The sequence below is a fragment of the Leuciscus leuciscus genome, assembly GCF_965113295.1.
Source record: "Leuciscus leuciscus genome assembly, chromosome: 11".
NCBI classification, from domain to species: Eukaryota; Metazoa; Chordata; class Actinopteri; order Cypriniformes; family Leuciscidae; genus Leuciscus; species Leuciscus leuciscus.
In genome coordinates this window covers 20,638,884-20,664,166 of record NC_138735.1, presented here as the reverse complement: position 1 = coordinate 20,664,166, position 25,283 = coordinate 20,638,884, and the positions used below count along the sequence as shown (strand labels likewise).

General features: G+C 37.4%; 1 protein-coding gene across 1 annotated transcript; it reads left to right on the top strand.

Moving 5' to 3' along the window:
• The first annotated feature begins 6,062 nt into the window (after nucleotides 1-6,062).
• On the top strand, nucleotides 6,063-25,130 carry dap (death-associated protein). Its single transcript, XM_082184605.1, has 4 exons — nucleotides 6,063-6,267; nucleotides 7,389-7,491; nucleotides 21,113-21,155; nucleotides 24,060-25,130. Exons 1-4 carry the CDS (start codon nucleotides 6,213-6,215, stop codon nucleotides 24,177-24,179), a joined length of 321 nt encoding a protein of 106 aa, XP_082040731.1. The 5' UTR covers nucleotides 6,063-6,212; the 3' UTR covers nucleotides 24,180-25,130.
• The last annotated feature ends 153 nt before the right edge of the window (nucleotides 25,131-25,283 follow it).

Here is a 25,283-nt window from a genome sequence, read left to right as displayed (position 1 = left end):
ATGACAGTGAAGCGACGCAACTGACGCCTGAAGGTCACATGACAATCACAGCATGGCTGATGTAGTATGTCCAGATTACATTTATACTACACACATTCATCCTATATAGAACATACTTTTTAGCAGTTGAAAAGATTTTGGACGCAGTCCCTGAAATGCCTCGATTGTATGCTTGAGTTTCTTTGGGGAACTTACACGTCACAATATTCCTCATTTAAATAATTCACGCCCATGACATACACAAAAAAAAGGGGTGAGGCCTGGTTGTGTTGAAACTCGCAGTTATGGTAAGGGCGTGAAGTGGTTGACCAATCACAACACACTGGTCCAGCTGACCAATCAGAGCACATTGTTCTTTTCAAAAGGAGGGGCTTCATTGAGACAGGAACTAAACCAAGTGTTACTGACAGACTGGGAAGAGAGGTGCTGCAACAATATAAGATATGTAAAAAAAAAAAAAAAAGTGTGTTTATCAGAATGAATGAAACGCATGAATGCCTATTCTAGTAGACCACAAAAACAAAATCAAAACTTAGTGAAAGGGCATAATATGGCCTCTTTAATGTGGTTTTGTGTTAGGTAATGTGTTTTATATATTCATAACAGCAAATTTCTTTTTTAACATTTGGACTCTGACCAAGTAGGATTACCCACAATTCCTTTTATTGATCCGCTCCTCCACCACTTCCAGTCGGGTGCGGTATTGTCAGATCCGCAGCCATCCGAATGCTCTATCACCGTGATGAAAGAGACTACGGAGTGTTCCCTAGGAAACAGGAAAACAGGAGCAGGAGATGCTGGTGTTGAATCCTTCCCATAATCCATAGCTCAGTGGAGAGCACAGTTTCAGAGCATTACATCCCCAGCAGGCTTTGCATGATGTACAACAGGGGTCTTTTGCGCCGATTTAGGCTACCGAATAATTCGCACATGGGCACACAGACGTGAAGAGAGGGCCTGGAACTCTTATTACCTGTAGAAGGAGACAAAATAAACAAGCACATGGATTCTCTTAGTGAAGGAGGATGTGGCGGCTCATGCCTGGTGAGGCATTATGGGGATTAAGTAACAGGCACCTTAAATTTAGCCTTTTGAGACGGGCTCTATCTAATCATTTCCTGTCAGTGTGAGTATTGTCATTACTTCTCTCCTTTCAGGGACAGAGTTCCAGCATCCAGCACTGAAGAGAGCAGGAAGGACATACAGAAATGAGATGTGTGTTTTGATCTGTGACACAAGAATGAGGGTCATGATGGCCATGGAAATGTAAGGGAATTGTAAAACTGATTCTGAAGTGAAAGTCATGGAAAAGCCAAATGTTTTTCTAGTTTTGCTCTGCTCTGTAATATTGCATCAGCAAGATATAGTAGCTGGAGTAAAACTTGCCCTCGAGCCATTGTGATATCATCAGCCTGTCTGCTGAGGGTCTTATTGGAGACATTTGTACACTAGTAAGTGTCCTTGTTGAAATCTATTTTTTAAAAGATTTTTTTTTTACTTCTGACACACAACTTGAAATCTGCCTGAGCGATATCTGTTAAAATGATTCTCTATAAGCAAGTCATTTTTGAAAGAAATCTCTTATGCTTAAAAGGCTGCATTTATTTGATTAAAAACACAGCAAAAGAGTAATATTGTAAAATATTATTACAATTTAAAATATCTGTTTTCTATGTTTCATATATTTTAAAGTGTAATTTATTCCTGTGATGGCAAAGCTGAATTTTTAGCATCATTAGTCCAGTCTTCAGTGTCACGTGATCCTTCAGAAATCATTCTAATATGCTGATTTGCTGCTCAATAAACATTTCTGATTATTACCAATGTTGTGCTGCTATTTTTGTGGAAACTGTGATTTTCTTTTTCAGGATACTTTATGAATAAAGTGCAAATGAACAACATTTGTTTGAAATAAAAATCACTGTAAATGTCTTTACTGTCACTTTTGCATCCTTGCTGGATAGAAAAAAGAAAGAAAAAATTGACTGAATTAATGAACTTTTGAAAGATAATAGCAGAAGAAATATTGGTAACTCTACAATAAGGCCTAATTTGTTAACATTAATAAATGCATTAACTAACATGAACCAACTATTTTTACAGCATTTATTAATCTTTGTCTATATTGGTTCATAACATTTTTTAGTGCATTAACTAATTTTTACAAATACAACTTTTGATCTTAAAAATGAATTTGTAAATGTTGAGATTAATTTATAGATTACTCATTTCAGTAACACTTTACAATAAGGTTTCATTAGTTAACAGTAAACTACTTTAGTTAACATGAACTTATAATGAACTGCACTTCTTCCCCATTTAGCCTATTAATCTTAATGTTAATTTCAACATTAATTAATACATTATTAAAATCAAAAGTTGTATTTGTTAACATTAGTTAATGCACTGTGAACTAACATGAACAAACAATGAACAGCTGGATTTTTATTAACTAACGTTAACAAAGATGAACAAATACAGTAACAAATGTATTGTTCATTGTTATAGTTCATGTTAAATAATGTAGGCCTAGTTCACTAATGTTAACAAAGTAAACCTTATTGTAGAGTGTTACCGAAATATTATATGTAATATTGTGCAGTATGTTTTCAGGACACTCCCTGACATGCACAGTACTACAGGAACAAAATATGGATATTTTTCCTTCAGTCTTGCATATCATAAAACAAAAGTCTTCTCATCTTGAGTCCTAGACCATTTACAAAATGCTATAATTGGATTTGTCTAGATTTACGAACAGAGTCGATAACGTTAAATTAGATTACCATTGTTTGGACACTTGAATTCTAGGATATTAGTCTGAACGTTGGCAATTGTAGAGCACTTGTCTCAGTTATAGCCTGTAAATGTTACTGACTCACAGGTTGAAATATGTCAATGCAAGACTCAGAGTCAGACCCTCGCTGTCTCGTCCCCTCGGCACTGAAGTTGTAAAATTAAATTCAGAGGGTGTGCAGAATAGCTCAATTTCCCCTGAACCCTAGCAATGATTAAGTGTTCAATATGTACCAAAGTTTCATTTTCAGTGTGTGCCGCCTCACACTGTGGGATTATAATCTAATGTGGCATGAAAATAGGTCTTTAATTCAGCAATGTGATTCATTTTATGCCAGGGCAAATACGGCAAGAAACTCGAAACCCATCTCTTTCCTACTGTTGACACATCCATGAATTAGAACCCCCTAAAATTCAGATTTGCCACAAAATCAATTTCAGTGTAGACAAAAGTTAAACTAAAGAATCATCATCCCACTGCAGATGAAATTATTCATGAAGGGAAAATGAATTTTTGTCAGGATTCATTTTGGACTGAAAAGGGTTGTTAGTTTAATAGGCATCTGTGAATGTCAGACGCTACACATTTGTGCCAGATCTGATTACATCAGTGTTGTTTCCTTCCAAAATGACCAATAGCTTCTTTTTCATGTAGGGGAATATGAAGAGGAGACTAGGTCACCCCCCAAAAAATCATATAGGACCATGAAGATTTTATGCATTGCAACATTATTTTCAGATCAATTAAGCTTATTCTGCTCTACAATTCTCATTACTGTAATGTGAAATACACTCTCAGGAAAAGGAAAAAGGTACAGAAGCTGTCACTGGGGCAGAACCCTTTCAAAAGGTACACCTTTGTACCTTATTTACCCTTTAAGTGTACATATTAGCAGTGTTGGGGCAACGCATTACAAGTAGGCTAACACAAGTTACGTAATCAGATTACGTTTTTCAAATAATTGGTAGAGTAACGCATTGCTTTTAAATTTACAACAAAACGTCTGAGTTACTTTTTCAAATAAGTAACGCACTTTGTTTTCTCATTTATTGACTGACACCTCTCCTGTTTCCATGTTGAGAGAAATCAAAAGTAAGTGCAGAGGCGTTGTGAGTGCGCAGTGTAAACATGAGGCTTAGTGTAGTTCTAGACTAAATATGATCATGCATTTACTCATCTCACTTGCACAAAAACAGATTCAGTATTCCTCCAAATAAATAAAAACAGTGAAATACAACCACAGAATATTTCGCTGACCTTGAATGGTCCGATTCAAACTTACTAATAAGCTAGTATGACTTTAGATAAACATCACATTTATGTTTCTTTTAATTTTGTCCTATTCTTCTGCAGGTTTGTTTGAGCTGCGCCCTCTACTGTACAGGCATGAATTTGCATTTCCTTCAGCCTGAGGTTTATTTATCTCACGTTACTTTTTAGGGAGTAGTGCAATATTGATAAATTACTTTTAAAAGGAACTTTCCCCAACACTGCATATTTCTTAAAATATTTTAGGTTTAGTCATTTTAGTTTCATTTTTAATGAGAAATGTTATATTATTTTTGTAAATAATAGCAAAATAATAGTTTTACTGTAATTCTATTAAACAATGACTATCACAGTGATCATTATTTTAAAATACTGAGAGGTATTACTAGATGTGATGAGAGTTGGGGTGTGTTTAATTGTCCTGAAAATATGTGAAAATATGAAAATAAGGAGGAGGGGGTAAAATGATATGCGGACATTTCAGGTTGTCACTGTTAGAGGAACACGATCTCAAAAGGTCTTTCATGTTAATCAGAACGATTCGGTTATTAGAGCATGCAAGGTTACATAAAGCTCCCATCAATATCGCATGATCCACATTATTGACAGAGTCAGACATCATATGGCACAGTTCTTTCAGCACAATACAGCTCAACCTGTGAGTGATATATCATGATCACAGGCTCAGATCAGAAGCTTGTAGGTCTCCTAAACCATAATTCATAACTGTTTTATTGCCTTTCACTATATCTGTTCATTAAACCCAGAACCACATGGCTTTTTGTGGTCAGTGAGGATGTATTTCCTTGCATATATGATGGGATACACTTGACTTCACCAAGCAGGACAGAATCTAAGAGCTATAACAGTTGATGCTGCAAATAATTCTGCTCCGTCACAATAAACTCTACAGTATATTGATTTTAATGTCGTTTCCATTATTTTACCAGCTGCCTAAAAAGTGACATTCCATGCAGTTGTGTGGCTTGTTTCAAAATGAAGACTCATGTCATTTATTAAAGCATTAGTCTCCCATCTAGTGGTCATGATTCACCTCAGTGTAAATTCAGCAACACAATTCAACAGATTCCAGTTGAACTTGCAGTGCAATAGGGCACACATCTCAGATTTATCTATTGAAGAACTGCTTTATGCACTTGTGAAGAACAGAACTTGATTTACTGATACTGACAAACCATACTAAGAAATGTTGTTTGCATCACAGCCTCCACTCAGATAGCCTTACAGTAGTTGGGCTAAAATCTGGCACTTTGGTATGATATGATTCTGAATCTGCACACAATAACACATGGGTTAATATTAAATATAAGGACTTTGATCTCAAATATGCATTCCTCAATGTCTATTTGGGGAACTCCATTATGTTATAGGCCTACTTGTGCAAGGCTGACATGATTCATTTTTCCCAATAGTGTAAATGTTAATTAGCCTATGTTCATTGTATTTTTTGATGAGAACAGTGTGTTTTTCTTTTCTTCTAACCCAGATTCATCTGGTGCAGTAGTTTGACCACTCACACTTTTAGCAATGTTCTTGAGTTAAGCGAACAGCTTTCCAAATAACCCATGTTAAAGGTTTTTATGTCTGCTAACATTTTCCAGACATTATTTTTAGCCTTCATGAATCTTAATCGAGTGCATTGACAGCTTATAATAATGATTTAATCTCATGTTGCGTGATTTTAAACATACCACCGATTTCTTTAGGGGCACTTTTCTCTCATTTAACATTTTTTATCAACATTTTTCTTGGTATTTTTTCTTTTGATGAAAATAAAGAACATTTCTTCCCTCTCTCTATCACCTGTCTCCAAAATATGCGACCTCTGTGGGCTTATAAATCAAAGGTTACACCGCAAATGCAGATTTGTATTTTCTGATTTCCCCCATATGTTCCATCAGACTTTCCATAGAAAAGAGGAGGAACGTCCTTTCTCTATAAACCCTCTTATTGGTTGAAGCGGCCACTGCCGTCATCACGCACCGTTGCCAAACAATGGGCAGGGAAAAGCCACGTTGACGAAGTCGACAGTAGTCTGCGTTATTTTTCATCCAGGAAACAGAAGGATTGTTTTTATTTTGAAGACAACGAAGCGACTCTTTGAAAGAAGCGCTTGACAGCAGTCATGTCGTCGCCGCCCAAAGAGAAAACCGAGACCAAAGCTGGACATCTCCCTGCTGGTAATCCATGCTATTGCTTAAGTTAGCTGTTGTTGTTTTTCTGCTGGGAGGTCTAGTGGATCATTCCGACAAATGTGTGCCTTTTTGTATAAAAAATGTGTTTTCTTTGCATCTCTGTAGATTTTAGACATGGCATCAGATCTCTTAATGCTAATAAATTATATTGGGCCTTATTCGTTGTGATATAGCTTTGTCTTTGAAAAACAAAAAGTGAAAGGGATGCCAGTTCAATGAACCTTGTGCTCAGGGCCCTGACACTTCTAGTTTTTTGTTGTTTTTTTTAAGAAAAAAATAAATAATTTTTTATGTTGATATTTCTACTATTCCCATTGCTCAGTGCAGTTTGTTTATTGTCCGAAAGGATAGTAACAGGCTTGACTATTTAAAGAGTTCAATTCTGGAAGTGGTATGTTATTTAGTTTAATAGTTTTTAATTTTAGGAATTGATATGGGGAGAGAATAAGAACAATATACAAAGTATATGTAATTTTTATTTGTGTGTAGACATGCAAATATATATATATATATATATATATATGTATATGTGTGTGTTTGTATATGTATATATAATTACAGGGCTGGGATGAGCCATAAAAGGCATCTGACAAAAATAGGATAACATTTCTGAATTTTTGCTGATGTGTCAAGCAAAATACCTATAATAACAGAGTAAAAGATGGTGTCAGCTTTTCATTGCTTACACATGTTCATGAGGGATGTGAAAGGCATACTTTTCGTGGAGTGTCCCTAGTGCAGGGTTGAGCTGACACATTGCTTTCCTCAAGTAGTCAGTCGTCTCTAACAGACAAATGTATGTTACGATCAGCCACGTTTGTGACACATGGCATAGTTTTTTCCTCCACATATTTTTCCTTTCACGTGGCGTAAATGTGTGATTTCACATTGTGTTTCCCTTCGTCAGCATATCTATCAGTGTGGTGTAAAGTACACAAGAAAATCAGATAACAACATGTGTAATGACCCTTAAAGTAGGCCAAGGGAAAACGGTTGAACACTAAATAGACAATTGTGATTTATGTCATTTTATAACATTATATGATAAATGCAATGTAGTAAATGCAGGAAAAAACTCTGAATTTGTTTTTGTTCAATTGTGGCAGTGAAAGTAGGAGGAGGAATGAGGATAGTTCAGAAGCACCAGACTGCAAATGAAGTGCCAGACAAGAAGAATGACAAAGACAGTGAAGAATATGAGACTGAGATGTAAGTATGCTGACTTTCACATTTCTGCAGTATGCATTCCAATTCCAGCTCACCATCTCTCTGTGCTGATAGGCTGTTTCTTCTATTGAAATACATGGTAGACTAGACTATATTTTCAGCTGCAGACTTGTCAGGGGAAAAAAAGCTGCAGCTTTGTTTTTATTGATTAATTTTATTGCTGAAGTATACACGAAAAGGTTCTATACCAATAAGTCTTGCTTATAAGACTTATACGTTTTCTCTCTTGTTGCCCAAGAGATAAAATAAGTTTCAGTGTCATGTATCAATTCATGACATCTTAGTATCTGTGTGCTCATGTTTATACATTCATTTTTGACTTGCAACCAGTTGACTTATTTCCAGCCATAACCAGCTTCTTATCAACTTTAAATTTATTATTTTATTTCACAACTCTCTGGAATACTTAATTCGGATTGGTTGACGGCTGAATTCTGCAGGTGGATATTTTGCATAATGACACTAAACTATAGTTGACTGCTGTCAAACTTAGCGATGTCACTCACTACAGTTCTTCTCACATAATTAAATTAATGAAACTGTTTATTTATATATTTATCAGCACAGCAGCCATAATGTACAGCCATTTTATTGTGATTGAAAATGATTTATATCCCCTTATAAATGAAATTCCTGTCTATTTCATGTAAAATTGTTAAAATAATAATAATATAGGTAAAATTAACTTCTAAGTAGGGCTGCATGATTTGTGTGTGTGTGTAGGGAGGGGGTGTGATTCCAATTAAAATAGTTTTTTAAAATGGATTTTTTTAAAGCTTTGAACCAAGCTGCTACGAGACACTGAAAACACTATATCATGAATGGCTCACATGTAAAAAAAAAATAATAATAATACAAATAAAAAAAACAGTGCTGTGCTTCACTCTGAATCAAAAATGTATTGCTTTTTCTTTGTTTTTTTATCGCATACATCCAATTAAATAATCACACTAAGGCATATTGTGATTTGGGTTTTATTGTGATTAATGCAGCTCTAATTAAGTAACAAAATTCTTACTAGACCTTAGTAACTCATTTATAAGGTCATAGAGTCTTGGCTTGACATTGAGTCCAAGTTGAAAAACATTTGATCAGTGACACAGGTGTGCAATTCCCATTTGACTGCTGGCACATGGAGAGGATTCTGCTGAAACGAGAATGTTTTTCTTAGCTTAAACTCACTCAGCTCTGTGTTGATTAAGCGGCCCACACCAAACCAGAATATTTAATATGATGATTAAGTCACTGTTAATGCCCATCTGTCTCTCGATGAGTAAGAGTGAAGGTGAATATAGCAGCACACTGTCGTCTTTTACACAACTTTCTGCACATGACAATCATTTTTAGTTGCAAACTAAGCATAACAATCTTCTCCGGTGTGTCAGTAAGGAAGATGAGGCAACAGCCGGATATCACACATTGTTTTCTTCATTGTGGTGGAGTGTGTTTAAGTTAAATAGCTTGCATTGAGTTATCTGCTTGTTGTTGGGTAACTATCTTGCTGCTAGTTGTGCAAGTGCACATGTGCAGTGCAAAGGTTTTACAGTCCTCAGATTTCTTTTGTGCTTGTGTTGTGTTGTGTTGTGTTGTGTTGTGTTGTGTTGTGTTGTAGCTGACCTGTTTTCAGCGCTACTGAGGTGTGTCCACAGGGTTTGGCTGCTGATTCGGATAGGCTTTCTGGCTTTGTCCCCTCCACCCCGGTACCTGATGACTGATCGGCCGCCCTGTTACAGCAAGCGAGCCCTTATCAGCTCACTCAACCTGCTGCAGGAAATCCTACGAGGTGTTTCATTCCTGAAGCTGCTTTTAATATCTCTTTGGCATACCTTTGGAAACATGGCGGCTGTTTGCGAGTGGACATTTAAGAGAAGAGGTTAAAATGTGGTTTCAGTGCCCAAGAAACGCACTGTGATGTTAGAATGTGATCCCTGCACCCACGCTATTTAGGTTTGGCATTTTCTCGCAACGCTGGCAAGCCGAGGGGAAACTCGCCATTTTCCTGTGTAGTCTCTTTGTGTTCAGATGTTTTTTACAAAGCTTGTTTTAGTTGTTGACACCAGTGAGATTTCTTGGATGGTTGGTTAGTATCATTTCTGAGAATCGCTGCTGATTTTTTTTAAATCAACCCAAATAAACATACAAATCCCTTCATTTCTCCACAGTCAAAATGCATGAAAACACAATGCAATATTGGATGAATCTTTATCATAGCTGTAGAGAAGCAAAATAATGCGCTTTAAAAAATAAACCGGATATTAGAAACAAACAATGGATGAACAAAAAAATCAACATACATTACACAAGCAAGGATTTGTGTTAGTCACCAGCAGCACACCAGCTCCAGACAAACAATGACACTCAAAACTGTCCTGTTACTATAGCTAACGTTACAACAACAGCGGATCTTGGTCCTGTGAAACAGCAGTTACTCACGCATGGAGAATATAATGCTAGTGAATGGGTGCTACTTTCTTTTTTCTTTTCTTTTTTCTTTTTTCTCAGTGCTTATTTTTCACTGCATGTATTTAGTATATCTTGACAATAGTTCCAGAAGAGGGTTTGCACTGAGTGACGCAAGCTGTTGGTAAATCTGGGTGTAAATGTGATCATGCATTTACTCATCTCACTTCCACAAAATAGATTCGTTTTTCCTCAAAATGAATCAAAACAGTGAAATGTAAACTCAGAATATTATGCAAACCTGCAATTAAATATGTTAAATAACTTAAATATACTTTATGTATTTAATCTCACTTTATTAACCAATGTCTTTGCTACTGACCTTTGATGATCCAGTTCAACAATACTAAGCAAAATTGTCTTTAGATCAACGTTATATTTGTTTCATTTTTTGTTTTTATTGCTAAAGAGTGTTGAACTTTCTTCTTCCTCACTCCAGAATGGCAGTACAGCTGATAGGTTTCTTTGAGCTGCGCCCTCTACTGTACAGGCGAGAATTTGTATTTCCTTCAGCCTGAGGCTTATTTAGTTCACTTTTGTGTGAAAGGGCTTGCCAACTTTTTATTTTTATGTATTTTTTGGTTATTAAAGAAACAAAACAACCAAGCCCAGCCCAGGTGATAAAGTAATGCAACACATTACTTTCCATAAAAAGTAACGCAATTAGTTATTTTTAGGGAGTAACGTAATTTGTAATGTATTACCATAGACTGTAAAAAATATGGACAAAGCGTCTGTGACGTCACCCATAGACTTTCTGAAGAACGGGTTTGAAGCCGTTTATGGGGGGTATGGGCGGCGCCATCTTGGGAAATCCTAACCCCGCCCACCTTCTAACGCAGCGCGCGTCACTCAGCTCGCTCTGCTACTCCGGTTATCTCTGTGTATATTTTAGGCAACGAAATATGTTATAAAACACCATACTAACTCTTTTCGTTTTCATTTAAAGAAATCTTAAACATTATAGCCACACAAATGTGGTTCAGGCAACGCATATTGATTATATTCAACTGCACATAACGTTTGCCTATTTATGAAAAAACTAAATATAAAACACAAACCTGCCTCTTTTCATTTTAAATATAATATAAAAATATTAAACATTTTATGGTCCAGGCAATATGTGCATTTGTACTAAACAACAGATGTTGCAGTAAACAACATTACAGATCATCTTCGTTGTATTAAAATGACAAAACTCAACCCAGTCTCTTTTTGTTAAATTTCAGTTTTATCAATATTAGCCATTATAAAAGTATAAGTAAAAGGTATAAGAAGCTATACAAATAAAGCAAACAATTCAGTCAAACATACAAAGTCAGTGCTCTAGTCTAACCATACATCGGTAAAGTTAAATAGCTTATAAAGTTATGAAACTTCCCCTCAGCCAAAACGATTGCCCAGGGAAAAAATTATAGATTCACGAGACCAAAAAGACGAATTATATCTCATGTTTAACCACTACAGAGACTCCAGAGTCCGGCATTGGCGGCAAACCTCAGAACGACTAGCCGATGAAAGGCTGCTCCAGGCGGGGTACGTGAACGCCGAGCGCCCGGTCATCGCTGGATCAACTGGATACAATTTTCATAAATCTTTAAATAAACCACAGATTTGAGCTTTAAACAACTACATTCTCGCCTGAAAAACTCTTAAAACTACATTTCATGATACAGAAGCAGTAGTATTATATGTCAACTGTATTAAAAAATGGCGCTTCTTATGTTGTCATTCTCCGTGGCGCTGCCTTGTCAGCTGTCAATCAAGCTGTCAATCAAAGTTAACCACGCCCTTATTGTCATACATTTTATATCTAAATACGATCTAAACTAACGAGTTAGAAAAAAATTCACCCCCCTCACAGTTGTCAGGCACTCGAAAGCTATCGAAAAATACAATAAAAGTCCATGGGACCAACCTGTAAAAACATGAATTTATGCTGTGAAAACGGACATTTTAACATGGGGGCTATGGACATTTGCTCCCTTTTGGGACCTCCCTCTAGCGGATTTTCGATGTATTGCAGTTTTTCGCACTTCCGGGTAGGCTTCATTTTTCAGATCAGAATGTTGCCGCTTGTGTATTACCTTTAAAGCAGCACTCAGTAGCTTCGGGACTTCTTCGCTGTATTCTCGCTTTTTGCTCGCAGGTTTCTCTCTAGAGCTCCCCCACAGCTTCGGAATAGATATTTGACAACACTGTCGTAAAAACTCGTTGGTGATTCTCAGACACCAGAGGCTAGTAGATCAACGACATCAAAGCAGATGGGACATTCTTTAAAACGTCTTCTTCATTCGGGTTCGGACAGCGTGAGGGAGCGCAATAATGACAGCATTTTAGCAGATTTCTTTTGGCCGTAAAGCAATTGTTTACATCGCGAGACCTGATATCACGCAAGACTTCCTGACGCAGCGGCCGGCGGCCCGCCGGCTCAAAGTTGCAAGTGCGTATTTTCCGCTAACGGGCACCAGGGGGGTGCGAAACGACCACCATTCAACCCGAAATAAGTAATATAACCATTCCAATGACTCCAAAGCTGTTCAGTTAAGGTAAAAAAAGTTATTTAGTTCACCTTTAAAAGTAACTTTCCCCAACACTATAAATAACTGTGTCCTGCTAAACAAGTAAGTAATTAAGGCGTTTGCAAAAAAGACTTGTTATATTGTGGGGTTTTTCTATTGATTATTACTATTTCACTCATTTTGGTGTTGCAATGGACATAAACGAGTTATTATTAATGTTAATATTAAAGACCAACAGAAAAGCAAAATTATCTTCGAAGTGATATAGATAATAAAATTACATTTGCAAACCAAGGAGACATTTGATCCATCTGATCCACCATGTTACTTGTAGCCCTCAATGCATGTAGATAACTAAACACATTAATACATCAGCAAAAGTGAGTCATTATACTGACTGCTGAATAGTGTGTCTGCCATCAAACGTGTCTGACAAGCATTTAGTGAGTCAAAAGAAAAAATCATTTGCCAAAATAATGTGCCAGATATGGACAAAATGCGAGACAAGACAACAACAGGGAGAGAGTGAAACAAAATCCTTTACAATACATCCTCAGAAAGTGTTGTGGAATTGAATTAAGACCTCTGTGACCCTGTCTTGACTGAGTTTACTTTCAGAAAGCTGGACTGAGGGGAAATGGTATAGTAGTTGTATGAGGCCAATGCACAAGACCTGTATAAGGAACCAAAGCTGAACAATAGACAGAAGTAATATGCCTGAGTCTTACACTGTTTCTTGCTGAAAACTAAGGGGTTTCCTCGGCAAACATTATTCCTTTACAAAGCTCCCATACATGCCTATAAGCACATTTACGAATGTTTTCAGTGAGCTCAGGTTGGAGTCTAATGCCTTCCATGGCCACGGATCATTGGATCTTTATGGGCAACTCTGCACAACTTCCATCTCAGAATTGAATTTCAGAATGATTGAAGTGTTCCTTCCCTGTATTTCATTTTTTATTATAGATATTAATACTTGTTTAAGTGTGTCCAGTAGCTGAATGTGCCAGACATGCACACACACTCTCCCATGTCTTGCTCTGTCTCTCTCCCACTTCGATGTGCTAGCAGAGAGATGGCCTGTAAGCAGGTGGCTTCTGATGAAAAAATTGCACATTTGTCACAGCAAGTCAAGTAGCACTGTCTTGGGACCACCTGTCAAATGCAATTTGGTCGTCTTAGATGGATCAGAGGCTCAAACGGAATGGCTCTGAGCTGCTAATGTGATGTGCTATGCTGGTGAGCTCGCTCTTAGACGTGTACGCCTGTTCATGATGCAAGAAACTCCACCGTCTTCCCCAAGTTCAACTTGCTGTCTCACTATAGTACTCTGCTAGGTGACTTTAAAACCCTCAACCTGCCTATATCTGCTACAGGATTTATGTATGACTATTTATGCAGCAGCAGCAATATTCAACAGCAGATTCAACATCTAGTCCACCAAGACCAAATAAATTACCGTTGCCATATTCAATAACATGAATATAAAGTATAATTCAATCATGACAACTCTCAGGAATAGTTTTAGCATGATATGCTACTGCTACATAAATAGTCATACATAAATCCTGTAGCAGAAATAGGCAGGTGGAGGGTTTTTAAGGGCTGTTTACGACACCGTTTTCAACTAAAACGTTAAACTTTTAATGCGTTTTGGCCGTTCAATTACACGACAACGGCGTTTTAGGTGCCTGAAAACACAAACTTTTGAAAATGGGTTTTTATAGTGGAAGTTTTTGAAAACTGTCTCTGTGTAAACAACAAAAATGCAAATCTCTGAAGACGATGACGTCATGGACATGTGTTCAGTCTATAGTGTTTCATCGCCATCTAATGGCCTGGCAGCAGAATACAGGGTTTTTAGTCATTTTCGCGCATCCGTGTGAATGGGGATCGTTTTGACTTTGCGGCGAACTCAAAGGAAAAACTTTTCTGTTTTAAGCATATCGTTGTCGTGTAAACGTACCCTTAGAGTAACTCTGATAGTGTGCTGCAGGACTAAACAGACTATTTAAATGTTGAGCAAGCAATCTCATTGGCTGCAGGATCAGCAGAGGCCAATCAGCTTGTGCCATGCTGTAATAGAGACAGAGCGCAACGCGTCATAATCTGAAGACCACGCCCACCGGGGGGGGGAAACAGTCCAAGGGTCTCCATTGACTTTACATTGCGAGAGGCTGCCTCTTTGTCATTTCTTGCTTCTAACAAAATACAGAATAATGCCTAAAAGCTGCTGTGTGACAAGGTGTACAGCAAACAAGCTAAGAAACCCAGAAATAAGTTTCCATAAGCTGTCGACCCCAAAAAACGAGCGTTTGAGGACATAAAAGTGGATACAGGCTGGAACGAATGGGTAAATTGTGGGATCCTGACACTCAGTATGCACTAAAATACACCACGTGTGCAGTAAGTTAAACATTTGGTCACTGGTGAGTCAAATATCCAAATGTCAGTTTTATATATTATATTTCTGTAAGATAAACTATCCTGTGTTGCCGATTACGGTCTCCTCCAGCGGACGTACGTTAGTTCTCAGAGTAATGAGACACGTGACGCTCTGTCTCAACTGCCTGTATCCACTTTTATGTACTAAACACTCGTTTTTTGAGGTCGAGAGCTAATAAAAACGTATTTCTGGATTTTTTAGCTTGTTTGCTGTACACCTTGTCACACAGCAGCTTTTAGGCATTTGTCTGTCTTTTGTTAGAAGCAAGAAATGACAAGGAGGCAGCCTCTCGCAATGCAAAGTCAATGGAGACGGTTGGATTGTTTTCCCCCTGGGTGTGGGCGTGGCCTAAATACGCCCTGTCTCTATGATGTGATTGCTTGCAGATTGCATGTAAAGTAGACTGCGCCCTCTAGAGTTTCATGACTGAACTAGATATTAACACAACTATATAATAGGACTATAATATACTTAATAAAAGTATCAGTTGACCCCAAGCTTTTGATCAGTCGTGCAATATAATAATCAATAATTATAAATATTAAAATACATTTATAACAAATATTGCTAATTTGAGACATTTATTTTTTGTTGGTTTTCATTAAAATAATAAGTCATAATATTAGAGCATCTCAGTATGTTGATGCTTGAGATGTTGTAAACAGTTTCCATTAGACAGTAAGAGTGTGTAACACATGGAGTGTGACTGCTAGTAACTGGCAGGCAGATTCAGGTCATTAGCTGAACCCTGCAGCAAAAGCTGTTTCTGGAGAAGCTCATAGGCTGACTTGCGATGATTCTCACACACTGCAGTCAATTTTTGGACACTTCACCCACAACGCTGAGGGAAACCACATCGCATTTCACCCACTGCTAAAGCGCATCCCAATTCCTCCGTTCTGCTGTGGATGGAGCGACTGCAAAAACTGGGAATGGGATGCTGACTTTTAATAAAGCGATATAAAAAAATAAAAATAAAAATTGACAGTTTGATGACAATTATTTCCATGCTAGTTTCCCCCTCTGTGCTGTTTAGCGAAGTGTGCTGACGCTATTGGAATAATGGGCTCTTGGTGTGTTGTTTCAGTTAATCTGCTTAAATTTGCCTCACTGCTGTGTCGGAAGAATTTCTGTACAACTATATGTTATCTCATTACCACAGAAGTTACTTTACAAATGTTCCGCCTGTCAGTCAAAACACACATGGAGCTGCATAACTAAAGTCCAAATCTGACTTCTCCATTCACCCAGTGGCTTTGAGCAAAATATCTCTCGTGCATTATCTAGATTTGAAGCATAACTGGATGTTATAATTGTAAGTATTTTAGTTTAGCGACACACATTTCCCTTTTTCATCATCAGTATTTGGTAGGAATGTGAATTTATAATTTAGGAACAGCATTAAGGGTTAGTTTCACTACTACAAATTTGTATACAATTATAAGGAACAGATACCGATGCAGTTTTTTCCCCTACGTTTGTTCATTTAAGAGGGGAAAGGCTTTTATTTGGACAACAGTAAGCTATTCATCAGAGCTCTATTGTGTCCGTATCATGCCCACTTTTGTGTGGGTTTTCTAAACTATCATCAGGCCACACAGAATCTGCAGAACTTCACAGAAAGCTCAGCAGAATATTAACACCTCCCATTAACAAACACGCCTTTGTGTTCGTTTATTATTTTGGTTCATTCAATTTGATTAAGGGTTTTATATGCCAATAAGCATGTACTCTGAGCTGTGTTTTGCCCATTTACACAAAAATTGATGTGGAATATGTAAAAAAAGTAGCAGATGCATTCCTCCGTCCACCCTGTATTTGTATTCTGTTGATGTTGAGACTCAGTCCTGTGTTTGCACCAGAGGCTAAGCATGGAGCTTCAGGTGCGGTTCAATTTTGCATCGTTTGCACGGTTCATTCCCTCAGCTACAGACAAGTGGTTTTTGCTGTTTCCTCCCGATTTAGCTCATCAGTAAATAAAAGCTATGCCATGTGGTTGCCATGACGACAGCAAGTTGTGAGCGTCTGTGCCGACTTGTTAATTGCAGCAATCGCCTTTGCTCCTGAAGCTGAGATCGGGTTATACCATAGCAGTTCATTCTCTTTCTACACAGAATCTCCATCAGGCCAAAACCACTCCCTCTGCCAAACCACTGTCCCATCCCTTGTTGTGTGTGTGTGTGTGGATGGATGGATAGATATATATTTTTGGGCTTCTAAGATGGATGGATAGATGGATGAACTCACACAGACAGACTTTCAAACAAAAGTTTGGAATAACTAAGTTTTTATTTGTGTGTAAAGTCGCAGCCAGTCTTAATAAACGTGTTACAATTTTATTTTATTTTTATAAATGTTGTTCTTTTGAACTTTCCATTCATCAAAGAATCTTAATGGAAAATGTATCATGGTTTCAACCTTGATGTTAATTATAAGAACCATTATTAATAATTGAGCATTAATTATAGCCTAACCGAGCAGCAAATCAGCATATTAGAATGATTTCTAAAGGGTCATGTGACACTGAAGACAGGAGTAATGATAATGAATATTCAGCTTTGCATCACAGGAATAAATTACATTTCAAAATGTATTGAAATAGAAAACATTTATTTTAAATTTTAAACTTATTTCACAACATTAGTTTATGTTATTTGTGATTAAATAAATGCAGCCTTTGTGAGCATTAGAGACTTCTTTCAGAAACAATTACAAAATCGTAATTATCTTTTGACTGGTAGTATATATTGATCTTGATTGATTGATTTAAAGTTTGTTTTATTATTTTGACACAGCTATGTATAAGAAACATAAGAAATTAAGAAAATTCTGCCTTGGTTTTTACTCACAATAATACCAGGAGAGGTTTAGCTAATATATTAATGTTTTTGTTTAAGATGAACAATTAAATCTTCCAAAGAGTTATTGACCTTGATATTTACCCTGCAATGTATTTCATTATGTGTTTTTCCATCAATGATTTTTTACTTTTTACTAATTAGTCACTGTAGTTAGTGTACTTGCAACATCTCTGGTCTGATTTCTTCATTTGAAAACAAGCACACCACTGCCATCCTCAGGTGTAGAATGGAAGTGCTAAAAAAAGAAGCAATTTCACAAGCTCTCTCTCTCTCTCTCTCTCTCTCTCTCTCTCTCTCTGTCTCTCTCTGTCTGTCTCTGTCTCTCTCTCTCTCTCTCTCTCTCTCTCTCTCACTGTCTTGAATCTTTGGAGTTTCCTTCTCACAGCAAGATGAAAGCCACAAACTTCTGACATATTCTAGATTTCACAGCATTACACACGAAGTCCCACACTTCTCACAATGCCCTCATTTATGTTCAGCCTTAAGTATGTTGAAACATCAAGATGTGTCTCATGCTGTGATAGCAGTTGAATCGTCTCCTTTATAGCTCGTGTTCCTGCAGTGTGCGATCAGTGGTGTAATGAACTACAGACGGTGTAGTATTTGAGAAGGGCTACCGGAAAATGGCCACTCTTCAAAACTCTCTCTTTGACATTATTATTCTACTTTGATTGAGTTATTTTTCATGTCAAGGTCAATTATCACTTTTGACCTTCTCTTTTGAGTTAGTGCTTTAAGGGAAACGCTTGGCTTTGGAAAATAAATGAGAGTCATTTCTGAGGCTGACGGCTTGCACAAGCCTGGAGCTAGGTTTCTGCTCTGTGCTCAGATGGTGGCGGTAAATTCCCTGTCCCTCGGGAATTTTTATAGGCCATTTTGTACCTCACCAACTGCCTGGAGCACCTGGTTTTACATCAGACCCCTCCATTTACTCCCCCTACTTTCCACACATGCATGTTCACGCAGGCCTTGAGAAGTGACCAGGGCTTAAAGAGAGAGTTAAAATTTTATCGTCATTTACTCACTGTCATGTAGCTCTGGACCTGTAGGACTTTATTTCTCCTGTAGAGGGTTCATACAATTAAAAAGTCAATGGGGTTTAAAACAACATTGGACCCATTGACTATCATTGTTTTCAGGGCTAAAAAGTAACTATTTGCCACACCTGTGTATGGCCGGTGACTTAAGAAAATGTACCGGCGGCCATAAATGTTTTTTACAGCCATGAAACATAGATTAATACTTATTAAAGTTATTCAGTCAAGAGCAATGAATGATTGTTATTTGTCTTTTGTTGTTTGATTAACATTAAAAACACAGATGTCAACAGGTTTATTAGGCTGCTGTCACTTTAAAGCGAAAAATTGTACCTTAAAATAATGTTTCCAAAATCATATCAGTGGTTCATCAAGTCGTAACTGGGTGGAAGGCACATCTGGATTCGCTTTGCAGCCCTATATCTGCTATAACCACACTATGCAAGTTTGCTAAACCAGGTTGCGTTTCTGTAGTTCGAATGAGACATAAGAAAACTACAAATTTGTCAAGTGTTACAATAGTCATTATTTAGTTTTTCTTCGTTTCTGATGTCGCAATACATCATACTTTCATGAAATCATGCAACATACTCTACGTTGTCTGTGGACATCGTTCATTCCAAAGCGGGTGCTAGATAAACAGCGTGCGTGCGTGCGACAGTAGGCGGCGGGCGGCGATATTATTTACGACAGCGGTAATGGACAATTCCGCTTCCAACCTGTAGGGCGCCGAAGAGGAAAAGTTCCTTACTGTTGCTTTAAGAGCTAATGCACGGATCAAATGTAATTATTTAACTGTTTTTGTTCAGTTAAGACATAAATGACTGTTTACAAGGATACTTTCCAAGATAGGCATTTTGACTTAATTTTGTTTGAGTATGTGTTTTCAAGCACAAGAAGACGTGAAAGAGAACTCAATTAAACTTTTGTGATGATCACATTTGGCAAAAGTGCCCAAAATAAATTGTAAAAAATGTTATAACGTGTCTGTCAGAGCCATAGCTGTATGGGCAAGTGCTCCGATTTATTATGCGGTTGCACTTTTGGCGAAAACAGTAAGAGTCCCGTCTGTCTGTTAGTTTACATCATCACTGCCGTACGACCTATTGGTTAATGATAACCAATATGCAAATGGTTGTTTAGGCAATATCTTGTTCATTACCTTGTTTCACTCATCAGTATTGTATACCATGTAATGCTACAATTAGAAGAAGAATTATCATGCTAATCCCACTGTAATTGGTGGCCTGGTGAATGTCGATCACACTTGCTGAATATGAAATCTATATGATGATGTTTCCATCAGCGCTGTAGCTAATTTGTTGCATTAGTATTCCATCCCCGCATCTGATCAGATACGTGTCCGGACACAGAAAAGACGCTTCCAGCAGTTATGTGAAGTAGAGGGCGTCTGCTGACAGACACGTCAGATCTTTGATTGAGCTCAATTTGACTCCGAGCTCCAGCACCCATAATGATGCTGGCTGTTGACCTTCAGCTAATCAGTGCAGGCCTCACACTCTCATTCCACACAGCCCCACAAACTGCTGTCTGCTCGGCATTGGTCAATTTATAAATTAGCCTACGCATTTATACATGGTGATGGATAGTGCTGATAATTTGTCACAAAGCCTTGGTATATATTTATTATATATTATTAATGATCTAAATATTATTAACTAATTAAAAAAAATCTAATATTGACTTGAAACGGATGTCTCACTAGCTGCTTTCTAAATTTAAATCTGTGTTCAATCTCTTATGAACCTTTTGCTTTTAATTAGTGAAATGAGATGATGTTTCCAAAGTTATAAACCTGCAAGTACAAAAAAGTTCTCTGGTCAAATGTTGGCCTTCACCTTCTGTCTACATTCAGTTTAAAGGTGTCTTTGGCCCGGACACAAGGCTGCACTATTGAGCCGAATCTGGCTGAAACCCACGGAAGGTTTTTCACCCTTCTGAAATATGAGTGGTTCATTCATTACCAGACTACAGAGTTGTTTGTGTTCTCCTTCACATATTCCCTGTGGAAAAATTAATGATCCCTAAAAAAAAAATCAGAGACTGATTAATACACAGGCTTATTTACAATCAGTTGCTGTTTGACATGAAAAGAGAATGGTTTGCTTCACAAACACTTTGTCATCTGTTTTGCTTATGCTTCATTAACTAGCACATATATTTAAATGTGTTTTTTTGTTTGTTTGTATTTAAGACATTGCTTTCTGTTTGTAACTGTGGTCTTCTCTCTTTTTTTCTTTTTTTCTCAATCTTTAGCCCACCAAAGATGCATGTTGTGGTCTCGGGAGTCGTCACTAAGGTTGGTACACATGTCCATTGATTACATCATAATATCTAAATCAAAGGCCACATTATTCCTGGTCCAACAGTTTAGATGGTTTATATAAAGACCTGTTCATAGCAAATGTGAGACAAATTGTTTCCTAAAGGTCTATTCACACCAAAGACCGATTCCTGAATGTTCGTCAGGTTAAATTCTCGACTGTACTATAGGTGATACTGATGTGTAAATTCACCATCTGGTCTGCCGACAGAATAGATAGTTAATTTGAATAAAATATAAATGGATAAAATGTGAAGGAATGATATAGTATTTATTTATTGCATTGAATTTGCATTGGGGGAAAAAAATGCATTGAATTGCTGTTTGCATGAGACCAGGTTTAAGTACTTATTTAAATATGTTATTCTCATATCTCTGTCAATTTTCCTTGTCCAAAGACATTTTGGACTGCTGTACATATAAAAAATGCCGAATTTTTAGCTCGTAAATGTTTATACTCATTTTGAATAGGACCATAGAATCGCCTTATTTATATTCAAACATTTCGTCTGCAAACGAATATTTGCATCTGGTGTGAAAGCAGTGCCAAACTCATTTTAAACCTGCTCATATCTAAAATCCCCAAAGTTTGTCCTCACGAAACCCTAGCCTGAGGCTCAGACATAGAGTTTGCTCCGATAAAAGCCGTTTTAGTCTTGCATCACTTATTGAGATCATATCAATAGTCCGATGTGCTGGAGACTCTGTATGGGGTTTGTTGAATGGCTCGTCACATAGAGTTCACTCTGCTCGTTTCCAGCCAAAGCTGACCTTAATCCATTCTGCCGCCATGGGATTGTCCGCGTCTCAGGATTTATTATGTTTTGATGTGACAGATCCGTGCATGCTTACCAGGATGAGCATGCAGCGTTTTGAGGGAGAGTTTGCTGTTTAATTATATAGGGTCCTCCGTGTAAACATGTGAGATGCGTAAGAGAACGTGGTGTTTGAGTATGTATGTCACAGGCCATTACGAGTGACCCTAGAGGATGTCACGATGCACATGGAGCCCTTTTACTGGCCCATTGGCCTCCTTTTACTTTTAAAGTGATCTAAACAGCTTCTAGTGACACAATTTATGCAACATTTCTTCTCTAAATACTCACATCTGACTGAGGCTCTTTTAGTCCTCCAGCAAGCTGGTAAATAGACAGAAAATATAAAAATGCCACGCTTGTGTTCAGTCTTGGCTCGTTACACTGTTGGACTGTCCACCCCGTAATCTACTTCAAAAGCTTGCTCTGAAAGACTCTCTCATACGGATTAAAGTGATGTTGGAGAATGTCTGCGGCTGCTGCTTTCTTGCAATACAGGATTTTTGTCCTCACTGGGCATCAGCCGGCTGCGTGTCAGATGCTTCTGTGTGCCGCTTTCCTTTTCATGTTAATAGACACGAAACAAAGCCAAAGAGATCTCAGTCTCTCATCAAAAGTTTAGATTTGAAATGGATGGCAACTAGAAAACACATACAGAGATGACTTTGTTGTCATTTGATATAAATCATAATTAATTAAAAATTCTCACAAGAGTGCAGAATTGTTTTGGTTCGATTTGAAAGGCGATAACCGATATATTGGCTAATAAATCTAAATCCACATTTTTACATAATTTTTGAGAGCCTGATTACAAAAACAAAAGTCTTACCATTAAAGCCACCCAAGCACTTCAACATAAATTAAACAAAGAAAGTATATTAGCCTAGTTTGAACCAGTGGAAGTTTTAAAATTTATTTTACACTCCTATGGGCAACTTTTTTTTGTAATTGTAATTCTAATCATATTTCAAGTAATTTAAAACCATCATGATGAACAGTGCGCATCTGAAGTGTCTCAGCTGAGGGAAATAATCCATTATTTATCGGCTTTAATATATCGGCCAAATCTTTCTTATCGGACTGATAACGATAACATTAAAAATGAACATATATCGTCCGATACCGATATGGTAGCCGATATACTGTGCATCCTTAGTTTTTTCATCATTAAAATTATCCCTAGTTAAATTTTTAATTTTAGTTGACTTTTTAGTAATTTAGTTATTTGCTTTTTATTTTTTTTAAACATTGCTGTTTAAGTTTAGTTTGTTTTTATGTCCAGTTAATAATTTTAGTGCTAAAACTTTAATTTCAATTAGTTCTAATGACAACATTTCTAATTTTCATTTAGTTTAAAGGTGCATTAAGCAACTTTTTCATGTTAAAAATACCCGTTTTCTAACCCATACATGCTTAAACAATTGCCTGATGGGCTGAATGAGCCCTTCTCTGATCACTGAGATTGTCTCTATAATCCTGTAATGTAAAATAAATAAGAGGGATTCGGGCCGGAATTATAGACTGGGCGTGACGTCATGCGCGTTCACGGCACGCTCACCTGGCTGTCTGGCAGGTTTGTGTATTCGCCGCCATTCTCCGTAGAAGATGGATTCTAAGAGACCGGCTTGTAGTTCATTTCAAACACCAACGCAAACTCCACGTAAGATAAAAAAAAGAAAACTTTTGTCCGTGAGCGTGCACACTTCTGGCTGCAGTTTCGCTTGCTGCCAGAGGGGGCATAGTTCTGCAAAAACTCAGAGACTTGCGCAATGCACCTTTAAGGTCTAATATTTATATTTTATTTTGTTTAAGCTTTATTTCAATTAACAAAAATGTTTTTAATAGTTTTAGTTAACAATAATCCCCCTGGAACACAGAAAACAGTCGTCACAGTGCTGTTACAATATATAACACTCTTGGAACACCTCTCGGCCAATCAGAGTAGAGGACCAGGACTGAGTGTTGTATTATTATCAGTGTGATTCACTGCACACAGAGCATTTGTCATGTCACTTATCATATGGACACATTATAATTGACTGTTGTTATTGTTTGTCCTTCTCAGGGAGATAAAGACTTCACTCCTGCTGCTGCCCAGGTGGCCCATCAGAAACCTGTGCCCTCGGTACAAAAGCTTCCTGGGGCCCATCACATCAACCAGCACATCCACCAGCCTCGGAAGTGAGCCCTTAACCCAGCTGTAGACCACCACGGGCACGGGGCCAGGACCACACCACCCCAAACACCTGCTCAGGTTGCCAGGGATCTCTTGCCATCAAGCACCCCCCCCCCCCCCCATTCCGTATGTGCCTGCAAGCGTCCTGTTTCGACTAGTATCATGACAAACGTTCCTTTTTCTCTCACCTGTAAATCATTGCAACACTAAAATTGAAGGCTCCATTGCGAATCACTAATCAGAAACATAATCTGTGTGTTCATTTCATGAGGGATATGTGGAGCTGTGTTTTATTTTTTAATTTTGTTTTACATGAATCGTTCCAGAGAGATGTAAATTGTATAAATCAGTTTTTTGAACTCGGTGAATGTTGTATATTAGGCATTAGGTACTAGGTGTGGTTATCTGAATAAAGAGTTAATATAAAACCATGCACGCCTTTTTGCTCTTAAAAACAAATTCATAGCTTTTCATTACCTGATGGAAATATCAGTGCTTTTACAAATAGGTAGTGACATGTAAAGCTGAAATTATCTACAAAATAATTTTAAGTGGTTCAATTTGAATTAATTGCTAAAAGTTATGGAGAATAAAAAGAAGGGGGGTGTTAATTTTGTTTGCCTTTAAAAAAAAAACATTCATATGCTAGAATTGCATGTCCCTAAGAAAACAGTGCTTGCAAGACAGCATATGAATGGTGATAATGAAATTTGTGAAGAATAAAAAATAAAGGGATTTCAATGCTCTTTGCTTTAAGTATATGCTAGAATTGCATTTCCAGAAGAAAAATAATCTGTTTAAGGTAGTAGTTATAAGAAAGAATTGACCAAACGATGTTATTAATGCCGTTTTAGCTGTCTATGTTTATGACAGAGATTTGAGCTGAATTTGTGGCGAGTAAAAAGTAGAGGGATTTCAATACTTGCATTGCAAGCACTGTAATAAAAACTGTAAACAATTGCCGTGTCTGTTTTGTCCTATTGAATATAATTGAGGGCAGTATATCACTAAGTTCAGCAGGAAAAGTTTGTGTGTAATCCCATGGCCTAGTTTTCATGGTCTTTAGAAAAAGCCGTCAGCTTCCTGTTCTCCACCCAATGCCACTCAGGATTT

What these genes read in the sequence shown, in the direction of transcription:
- dap (XM_082184605.1), top strand. Translation starts at nt 6,213, where the DNA reads ATGTCGTCGCCGCCCAAAGAGAAAACCGAGACCAAAGCTGGACATCTC. An exon ending in AGCTGGACATCTCCCTGCTG is followed by an intron (nt 6,268 to 7,388) that starts GTAATCCATGCT and finishes CAATTGTGGCAG; the next exon opens with TGAAAGTAGGAGGAGGAATG. An exon ending in TCTCGGGAGTCGTCACTAAG is followed by an intron (nt 21,156 to 24,059) that starts GTTGGTACACAT and finishes TGTCCTTCTCAG; the next exon opens with GGAGATAAAGACTTCACTCC.